Source organism: Helianthus annuus, chromosome 12, assembly GCF_002127325.2.
Source record: "Helianthus annuus cultivar XRQ/B chromosome 12, HanXRQr2.0-SUNRISE, whole genome shotgun sequence".
Lineage (NCBI taxonomy): Eukaryota > Viridiplantae > Streptophyta > Magnoliopsida > Asterales > Asteraceae > Helianthus > Helianthus annuus.
Window position 1 is genome coordinate 74514945 of NC_035444.2, and position 11516 is coordinate 74526460.

The 11516-nt window shown below is 38.2% G+C and overlaps 1 protein-coding gene across 1 annotated transcript; it reads left to right on the plus strand.

Annotated features, from left to right (window-relative positions):
• Positions 1-8963: 8963 nt before the first annotated feature.
• Positions 8964-10394, plus strand: LOC110887632. Its single transcript, XM_022135210.2, has 2 exons — positions 8964-9187; positions 9256-10394. Exons 1-2 carry the CDS (start codon positions 9013-9015, stop codon positions 10392-10394), a joined length of 1314 nt encoding a protein of 437 aa, XP_021990902.1. The 5' UTR covers positions 8964-9012.
• Positions 10395-11516: the final 1122 nt, after the last annotated feature.

Sequence of the window (11516 nt, forward strand, 5' to 3'; positions counted from 1 at the left end):
ACTTCAGAACTGTGGCAAGCGATGCACAAATATTTTGGCTCTTGATTAGACATGAGCACAGCTTATCACCCTCAGACGGATGGGCAGTCTGAGCGCACTATCCAGACTCTAGAACACATGCTTCGGGCATGTGCTATCGACTTTGGCAACAGCTGGGAAAAGCATTTACCATTAGTAGAATTTTCGTATAATAACAGCTACCACACCAGCATAAAAGCCGCTCCATTTGAGGCATTGTACGGGCGTAAATGCCGATCACCTCTTTGTTGGGCAGAGGTGGGTGATAGTCAGATTACTGGTCCAGAACTTGTGGTAGACGCAACGGAAAGAATTGCTCAGATACGGCAACGAATGGCGGCGGCTCGTGACCGTCAGAGAAGCTACGCTGATAAGCGCAGGAAACCACTCGAGTTCCAGGTTGGGGATCGAGTGCTACTCAAAGTCTCACCTTGGAAAGGTGTAGTTCGTTTTGGCAAACGAGGCAAGCTCAATCCGCGGTATGTCGGACCGTTCGAAATCATAGAAAGAATAGGCAAAGTGGCCTACAAACTGAACCTGCCAAAAGAACTCGGTGGAGTTCACAATGTTTTTCACGTGTCAAATCTGAAGAAATGTCTGTCAGATGAGACCCTCATAGTTCCTTTGAAGGAGCTCACTATCGACGAACAGTTGCGATTCGTCGAGGAACTAGTCGAAATCACGGACCGGGATGTTAAGGTCCTCAAACACACCAGAATGCCTCTTGTTCGAGTTCGGTGGAACTCCCGTCGTGGCCCAGAGTTCACCTGGGAACGTGAAGACCAAATGAAGCAAAACTATCCCCAATTGTTCGCAAATAGTACAACCACTACTGAGGCTGAAGCTACTGCGGAATTTCGGGAGGAAATTCCAAACCAACGGGGGAAGGATGTAACACCCCAGGAAAACCATGCAACTTAACTAGCTTCCTCTGTGAGTACGTACCAAATTTCGGGACGAAATTTCTTTCAACTTGGGGATAATGTGACAACTCGTATTTTAGAACCTCTCTTTGTATTTAGTGTAACGTGTTTGAACATTATGTGATATGTGAACTTAGTTGTATAATTGAATGTTATGTTTGACATTGTATTATGTGAATGTATGTAACCCATATTGCACAACAATAACCTAATCGTACAAGCCCATTTGGGCCGTATTTCTTGTGTTCGAACCAAGGGCAGCCCAAAGCTGGGTTCGGCCCACTCATTCACACACATACCCGTTAGGGAGTTTTATTTCTCATTAGTTACAAAACAAGAACACACACAAAACCCTACTCTCTTTCCTCTCCTCTTGAAGCCGACGGCAAGCATTCCCCTCCCCTTTCCGATCGAAGATTCTTATTGTTCGGATCATTCTCATTACGTTTTCTTAACCGGTTAGTGTTGCACTGTTATTGTTTTAATAAGATGATATTATGGGTGTCATGATTTTATGTGATAACTAGAATAGTTTGTGTGAAGGGTGATGTTCTTGTGAATCGGATTTGTATGATGATGTTAATCGGCTATCATGTCTTGTTTTCGGATTTGTTTGCATGATGATTTAGTACTGAATGCTTGTTAATCGGCTGCATGTATGTGAAATCGGATTAGTTGTATGGTCGTTTATGAAGTGTTATATGATGATTGAAACCTCTAGATGGATATGTTTAAGTGTTTTAATTATTGTTCATGTTATGATCATATTAGGGTTCATGAGAATGGATGTTAAAACTCTAGTTTGATCGAATATGTTGTGGTTGGTAACTGTTAGAATTAATCTTGCATGATAAAAGGAAACAAATTAATTGATTTCACAAATCAAGGGAATTAGTTAACCGGTCGCACAAGAGTTGTGGATCGCACAAGATGGTGTCGATCGCACAAGTCTTGGGCTTTACCGTCACACCCTGGCTTTGCGGAAGCGTGGTTAATTTGGTGTGACTTCTTAATACCATAGCTTAATCATAACAAAGCTATATGAATTAAAATATGCAAGATCATCCGTTGATAATAAAAATATTAAACATTGTCTTAACGGGTTAACACCCAACAATCATAACTTGTCTAAACATTACAAATGCAAACTTAAAGTAAACATGGTTCAGGGACTGTGACTTGTCCAGGAAAGAGTCACAAGTCTCGAACCCTGGATGACCTCGGGCCTAATGCAGCGGAAAACAGGCCATACCGCGCCAGATCGTTAGTTTCCTGAAATACATGTAAGTTGAAAAATCAACAATAATGTTGAGCGAGTTCATGCGATAGTGAGTAAATAAACCTTTATCTTTATCAAAAACCTGGTATGTAGCAAATAAGGAAAAAGAGATCACCAATGGTTTGCAAGGCCATTGATATGTGTGAAGTGCAAGTAGGAAGACTCAAACCTAGCGGATTTATGCGTCGGGCACTAAGTCACCCCGAGGTCCGTTCAGCTGGACCTGGGGCTGGGCTCGCTACACCCAGATAGATCTAACGCTCCTGTCCCTCGGTCCTACTATGAGGATTAATGGCCTCAAGTTTCCGCCTACCCACTCACATGATATAAGTAACAAACCTCCTTACGCTAATCATACCATGTATAAACATATTCATAATCATTGTAACATGTATTCCACCCCCGCAGTTTAGAAAACTGAAAATAGTTCAGAGAAAAGGGGGACATGAACTCACAGTCAGTGCGTCGCTAAATAGAGTACTCCAAATGTCCGAAAGCTGTGCAACGACCTACATGTGCTAATTCTATTAGACGGATGGCCGTGCTTTAGCTTTATCGTTTAATTTTCGGGAAACAGTTAGACAACTGTTCCTTGTACATAATTGGTAGTTAATCTCCTTCCCAAGGATGGGGGATTTAATACATGTGCGTTTATGATGTTAAGTCTCACTTAATATATTTTATTTCTCATTCCAAAATATAATTATTTTTCTCAAAAATAATATATTTTCTCTTCGTATAATACTTTCCAAAATAATACGTTGACAATATCCGCATTTATGAATATTTCCGTATAATGCGTAAGTTACGTTCTGGCGATTTAGTGGTAATAATAATTACCGTTGTAACTTATATGTTTGTCGTGTAGGCGTTGGTATTATTTTGGGTTCGTCACAGTTTGTAAATATTATTTTTACTCTAAAAATAATATTTATATATTTTCACAAAATAATCATAAACAGTGTGGTGAAAAATATATTTATCGAATAAATATTTATCACGTTTAGTTTTTGTGAAAATCCCACCTCCGATTATTTAATAAATAAAGTCATGGCGAAATGTATTTTGAAAACATCTCAAAATAGTTTAACACTTGTAAATAATTCTAAGTGCTAGATTTTAGAAAAATTTTGCCAGAGTTTCCCCTGTAACTGGAGGTGGCCACGCTTTCAAGCGTATCATTTTCTTTTACAAAATCACTTCAACAATTTCTTTAATCAACCAATCAAGTTCCGATACTTCAAACCAGTTTTAACACATCAATCTTGTAGACTAGTATGTAAAGTCGCGTTGTTACATGAACTTGTAATTTTTCCGAAAGTCGTAATGTAGATCACCTTATATTTAGTGGATCTATGTATAAAATAGTTTAGTCTTGTAAAAACCCCGTTTTTGGAACAAATCATCCTTTACAACTTCCCGACAACTTTTATAAAAATTGTTATTTTGTCGGATCTTTCGTTTCACAAGTGTTTATACACTTGTAGTTTGTAAAAATCATATTTGTTAACATGTCATCCAACTTTTATAAAACATGATTTTCTCGACACTTGGTTCTACGAATATACCACTTGTACATACGTAGATCGGCTCGTTTTAAATACTATTTTACAAGTCAAAACACTTTTACACAAGTTCATGTTTCTCGTGTGGTGGAGTTTCACCTTTTAACCCTTGTACCGATAGAAACAAGCGTATGTCAAGATTCGTGATCTTAACAAAATTGGGTTAAATGATGATAAGAGCCACCACATCGTAGATCGGGCCTCAATAATCAACATATTCGAATACTACGACTTTTACACATGTTATGAGCTTTTAACCAACAATATTCGAGTTTTAGTAGCCTTTAAAGATTCAAAACACATGATTCCGACTTTTAACCGTTAAAAATCATATTAACCACTTTAGATACGATCAAGAGTGAGTTTTAAACATTATACCTCTAGCTCAGGGCTAGGGAAGAATCTAGTCGAAAATGGCGTGGATAAAAGCAAAGAAACGAGGTCCTTCAACTTCTGCTTGCTTCAAGCTTCCTTATACGTGATCCGTAAGCCTTGTATATGCTTGAAATGGATGAACAAGAATCGAAAGATGGATGGTTGGCTAAGGGTGTGTTCGGCCGAGAGCTTGGCAAGGGAGAGAGAGAGATTTTTGGTGAGTTGTGGTGAAGTGATAAACTCTAATGTGAAGTGTTGATTTTATAGACAATGTTATGTTCTTCGTCCAACGGATTTCTATGTCATCTAGATATCCACACAATCAAATAAAATAATCAACTTTGTACTCCTTTGGTTCCCTTGGTTTGGCCGATTTCCAATGGGGGGGGGGGTATCCAGTTCGTTTCCAACCATTCAGTTAGTGTTTAGTTTAGTTAAGTAGGTTACCTTAGAGATTAACCCCGTTAGTTGCATGACGCGTTATAAAGCGGGTGTTAGGGTAATCAGGGATCCTAACTGGCTCAGAAAAAGACTAATAATATTTTTGGCAATATTTTTGTGTTCCGGGTATAGTCCGGTTGTTCGGTTGGATAGTAATCCGTTAAAGTGCTTAAGTAATCCTTTAAGCGTCGTAAATAATATTTTTAGCGACACAATTTATTCTGCAAAGTGTCAGGAATATTTCCTCATGTTTTGGCACTTTATTAGTTAGCTAGAAGCTAGTATGTTGATAAAAGTGCTGTGTTTCGTGCTTAGAGTACGTTTTAGGCACATCCAATCTCTGTATCTTATTCCTAAAGACGCAGTTTAACAACCCTTGTATCCCTACACACACTATGGGTGTAGTAAAATATTTCTGGCTCATTCAGGCCTTTAGAGGCAGTGTTTGCCTGATGCTGTCTATATCAGCATGTTCAATAGGTTATCCGTTCAAATGCTACTGTGCTTTTGTGCATCATGTTTGTCACTAGAGTTCAGTAAGTAAATAATGTAGTGACGGAAAAATCAAAGTATGATGCAGATATGTACAAGTATCAACAATCAAGTAGCAGTTTATCAGAAATCTCAGTTAAGCACAGTAATTAGGCAACAATTAATAGTTAATTAAGTCGTATGGATACCTGGTTTTGTGAGGGTTGTCACATTTACACGATGATTGGGCTTAACATGTTATTGGACCGAATGGCCCAACTCCGATCGCACAAGATACCCTTAGTCGCACAAGACTTAGTTGGATCACACAAGGACTGGTCGCACAAGGCAGTCGCACAAGCTTGGTACAACTGCTTAAAGCTCACAGTACAATTTGAAACAGCTTGATCGCACAAGACCTTGTGGATCGCACAAGGCAGTGCCGATCGCACAAGGCTTGGGCCACACACGAGCACTTAGGCTGTTGGGCCTCGAAGCCCAGAAACCCAATCGCACAACCCAACTGTATCGCACAAGTCGACCGGATCGCACAAGATCACTATTTGGGCCGAGCATACTGTTAGACTTCTTTATTGTTGGGCCGGATATTATTGGACTTCCATTTGAATCGCACAAGTATGAATATGTTATGTACGTGACTGTTAATGTGTTGCCATGATCAATTCGTGTTCAGCTTATGTGTAAACATACGTGCATTACTTGAACCTAGACCTGACTTGTATGGTAACCATGTTAGGACGTGGTTGACCACATATAGCTCAAGTGACCTTTTGTTTATCTGCCGAGAAAACCAAGGTGAGTTCACACCCTTACCAAGGCATGGGATTCCCAGGGTTGGGAATGGGATTGAATGATTTCTTGTACTTTCATCATTACTGGAATATGTACCACTGACCTCGTTAGAGGAAGGTCACTTATAGATACAGCTAGACTAGTAACACATGGGAAGCCCCCACTGATCTTCGCACACATGCCTGGAATGGCCGCGATACGAATACTAATCTTCGCAAACATGCTTGGAAGGGACGCGATACGAATACAACTAGTCTAGAATACCTGGGAAACCCCCACTAATCTTCGCAAACATGCCTGGAGGGCCGCGATACAAATAAATACGATACATCGTTTACAAAGCGAACATATTCTTTAAGAAACAAATACTATAACCAAACAACCAACTGTGAAGTCGCTCAACTTTGTTGTTGAATCGTTGTTACATGCCTTGCAGGTCAATAGGTACTCAGGGAGCTTGCACAGGGAGGCGCAGTCGTTGTGGGACATGGATCGTGGATGCCATGTTAAACATTTATGACATTTCAAACTTATTACTTATTTTGGGTTTTACATTTATGCTTCCGCTAAACATTGAAACTATACTTTTGTTTTAGAACACCTTTCATATTGTTTGGTTGAATTACATTTACTATTGTTCAATATGATTGGTGGCTTGATCCTAGTCATGTCACGCCTCCAGGCGGTGATATTCCGCGTGTGAATTTTGGGGGTGTGACAATATTAGTCTGTAGTTAATCAACTTCAGTGAATGTTGCAGCAGATACTCCCTGCAGAAGGAAGAACGCCACCTAGGATAGGTAATGCTGGGCACATGACATGTATAGCAAACAAACTTATTGAACATGGGCCTAATATCACTTATATAGAGTCTTATTTGCAGGTATTTCTATTTCTTTGTCTTTTTTTTTTTGGCATTTTCACTTATCATTCATGTTTTTGAAATAAATCATAGCATTTGGTTAAATATCAAAATGATCCCTTTTTAACATGGTGACAGTGAATGGGTAGAGTGGCATACCGGTGTACTTGCAAGTACAGGTTATGCTTCAAGCTGTCTTTATCTCTTTGGAGGCGGATAAGTGGCTTCGGGAGGTATGAACAACAGAATTGATAAATTTAGGGAAAATGTGGTTGAAAGATGATAACCCAACAGTTAAGGATCTCATTCTACAGCTTCGATAAATTCAGGGGTTTTTTCAAATAATGCTTACTAGATGTTTGAAGACCGACAAATGTCCAAAGAAGCAGCACTGTGGACATTTGTCCAAAGAACGACAAATGTTCACAGTGCTACTTCTTTGGACATTTGTTGGTCTTCAAACATTTCTGAAGCATTATTTGAAAACACGCCTGCATTTATCGGCGCTGTAGAATGAGATCCTCCACTGTTGGGTTATCATCTTTCAAACCCATTTTCTCTAAATGTATCGATTTTGTTTTTCATGCTGGGATGTAATGCAATGATTCCTGTCAATTGAATACACGGACACTTGCTTCCTCTCAAAGGGTTATGGAGTGCTTTATTGAAATCTTTTGTGTTTTAGATTAAAATGCTGAAGTTGTTGTTGAAATATGTTTGAATATGTGTATAAGATGCAAAATTACGAGACCCCTTTTAATTAGTTTCTATTTGGATTGTTGTTGAATTCTTTGTGATTTTTCAAAAGTTGAAGCTTTTTGGTGATCTTGTTGTGTACTAGCAAAAAAAGATAGGATTTTTGTTAATATCCTTATTTTTATTTCTATCCTTATACATCCTTGTTGAACCCTTTTTTAATTTTTATCTATGGTAATTCTTTTGATGTTAGCGGGTTGGATTCAGTAACGGGTCAAAATGAGTTCGAATCGAAATAGGACAAGTAATAATTGGTTCCATTAGGTTCAGGTCAAAAAATGAAAACTAGACGTATGGCTTTGCCTTTTCAGGTGTTTATGGGTTTTCCTTTATTTTCTTAGTATTTATTTATTTGTTTGGTATGATACTTTATTTTCTTGGTTTTTATTCATTTGTTTGTTTGGTATGATACTATATGTTATCTCAGACCCTCCTAAATTATGGTTTTTACATACATAGTGTTGGGTTGTTTTTTTACGCACTTTTTTCCTCGAGGTATGTTTTTATCTTTTTTTTTGTTGGTAGTTCCGTGTTCATTTAGTCTTTTTCTATTGTGTTGTAGCGTTAATAATTTGGATTATGTTATTATTATTAGAGGCTACAACTACAAGGGTTTATGTGGATACCATGGTTTAGTTCATCTTCTTTTTTAAGGACAACAAGCTTTATCTTAGTTTATATGTGACCTCATCAAGGACAATCTTTATCAAGGGTTGAATTGTATCACAAATATTCAGTTTTCTCACATGGTCAGTTTTATGTTACGTTATCAAGAGTTAAAAGCAGAGACGGTGTGAAGTTGCTTATACTAGACAAAGATGAGAATGTAACGACTAAAACAACAAATGTAGTGTACAAGGAAGTTTTTTCCCGGCATTTGAATAGTTTTCTGTTTTTTTCTTCCAATGTATGCGTTTGTACAAAATATCATATTTCAAAGTAAATAATATGGTTTTTGATGAAGCCGCGCATTGCGCGGACATTAACCTTGTTTAAATATATAATAAACTTAATCCAGCTGGGTTTTAGATAAAATTTATATTGAAACGTAGATAAGTTTAGCCAAAACGCAGTGGTCTTAAAAGAAACTTTTATTTAAAATAACAAAATCTAGAAAATTTCATGTTTTAATAAGTGAATGAAACGGTTTGCCAAATATAATTCCTTATTATTCTGGAAATTTCAGTGCGCCAAATATATGATGCATACGTTCATACTAAGACTAGAAGGTATGGGGGCCGGCTTGGCCCGGCTTGGCCCGGCGCCGGACCCCCACACCGCCCCCCTGGATCGGCTCGCGACTCAAACGGCCACCCATAGCCGGGTGCGCCGCTCCTCCATTCAAATAATATAGCCGTTGAACGGCTAGAAATATTTAAAAAAAAAAAATCATTTTATTCTATAAAATCACCCACTTTCACTATTATTTCCCCACTTTCAACCCAAAATCCTCTCACTTTTATACCAATTTCTCCCACTTTTATAAAAAAAAATATCTTTTCACTCACAATGGCTTCTAATCCTTGGTGGCCCTCGTCTTCGGATGACGAAGAGGAGATGTTTTTCGCAAACGCTGTACTACGGGCGGGACAGATTTTAATCGAAGAGGAAGAGGAAGAGGAAATGGAAGAAATTGGTGAAAATGTTATTACCACACGAATACGCATTAACAGAGACCGCCAAGGTTTTTATTACAAAATTTCATTGTTCTTATTTTTTTTTTAACTCGTACTTATATATTTTATACGACAGGAGCGCACGACAAATTGGTGAACGATTATTTTTCGGATGAGCCACTTTACAACGCCGACATTTTTAGACGCAGGTTCCGAATGAGTCGCCGCTTATTCACAAGGATTGCCAATGATTTGGCGGGGCTAGACCCGTTTTTCACGCAACGTCCTGATGCTCGTAATTATCAAGGGTTTACAACGTTACAAAAGTGTACTGCGGCCATTCGACAACTGGCGTACGGGACAGTGGCCGACGCTTTGGACGAGTATTTACAGATGTCGGCAAGAACTACGCGGGAATGTTTGTATCGGTTTTGCCATAATGTGGTGAAACTGTATAGCAAAAAATATTTGCGGAAACCAAACGCGTATGATGTTCAACAGTTGTACCAAGCTCATGAAGCAAGGCACGGGTTTCCGGGAATGCTTGGTAGCATTGATTGTATGCATTGGCATTGGCAGTGGCATAGTTGCCCGACTGCGTGGCGCGGCCAATATACGCGAGGTGATCACGGATATCCAACCGTGATACTTGAAGCTGTGGCATCACAAGATTTGTGGATATGGCATTCTTTCTTTGGTCTCCCTGGTTCACTCAACGACCTCAACGTGTTATACCAATCGGCCATTTTTACCGATGTCGTTAATGGAACGGGACCGGACACACGTTTTACAGTTTCTGGGGTAGAGTACAGACGTGGGTATTATCTTGCTGACGGGATATATCCGTCTTGGTCTACAATTGTGAAGACTATTCCATATCTCGAGGACGAAAAACGGAAAAAATTTGCGAAGCGTCAAGAAGCGGCAAGAAAAGACATCGAACGTGCTTTTGGTGTCTTACAAAAAAAATGGGCCATCCTTGCACAACCGGCACGTGCGTTCACCCCAAAAAGGCTGCGTCTTTGTATGTACGCTTGCATTTTGCTCCATAACATGATTATTGAAGACGAGGGTCGGGCGATTTGTGAGTTTGATGAGAATGCACCTTGGGGGAACACTGTCCCGGTTGATCCCCCACAACAGGATTTAAACTCGTTCTCGCTAACAAACGACTTCACGCATGCAAACCTTCAACAAGATCTGGTAGAACATATTTGGAACAACGTTAACATGGTGGACGATGACGGAGCCGAAGGTGAAGACGAAGACGAGTAGTGTGTTTGTTTTAAATTTTAGACTTCGTAGGCTTTTTTTATTTTTTAGTTTCGGTTTTTTTTTTTTTTTTTAGGAAATGTAATTTTTTTTATTTTTATGTTATGAAATGAAATTATTTTATGTTGTTTTATATTGTGTTTTTTAAATTTTATAAAGATTTTATTACCTTGGGTTATAAAATTAAAACAAAAGAAATTATAAAATAATGAGGTAGGGCCCCATCCTCCATCCCCCTCCATCCTTCATTTGGCTCATCCCCCACGAGCCGCATACGTGGCGCCTACGTGGAGGCTCATCCCCGTGGGGATGAGCCAAACCATACCCACTAGTCTAATGTGCAAACGTCACATTATTATTAATAAAATAAAAAAACAAAACTAGTTTCAGTTTTCTAGTTGAGATATTTTTTCGGACTTTTTCTTCGATTCTTCAAGTTGAGGGCTTCTTTTTTTTTTTTTTTTTTTTTTTTTTTTTTTTTTTATGGAGGTATACCAAACTAGAATTCACATTGGTTATGATCAGTTAAGAATGCATTACGTTCATGCTAACATGATGGTGCTAACGTCTAAACATTTTTTTATTAAAAGTGAAAGAAAAAAACTAGTTTCGAATTTCTAGTTGTGGGTTTTTTTCTGACATTTTGGTCCGATCCTTCAAGTTGAGTTTTTTTTTTTTTTTTTTTTTTTTTTTTTTTTTTTGAGAAAAATGCAATTTGCATCTCTGTGGTTTGTGTGAAACATCAACCTGAGTCCCTAAATTCTTTTTTTGGTTTTTTGAGTCCCTGAGCTTATGAATTCATAACACTTTGAGTCCCTCCGTCAGTGTGCCGTCAGTTTGACTGTTTGAGCCAGGGGTAAGACCGTCTTTTGGCATATATTAATAACACTTTGCGTCCCTATGGTATGAGTGAAATATCAACCTGAGCCCCTAAATTCTTTTCTTGCTTTTTTGTTAAGAAATCATTGATTTAATAGTTCAAATTAACTATTTTTAAATAAATGCAATCTAATAATTAACTCTTTTTAAATAAATGCAATCTAATAATTAAATGTATACTATATATAACAAATTATTAAAGCCTAAATTGTATATTAAATGTAAACTTTTAATACATACAATACA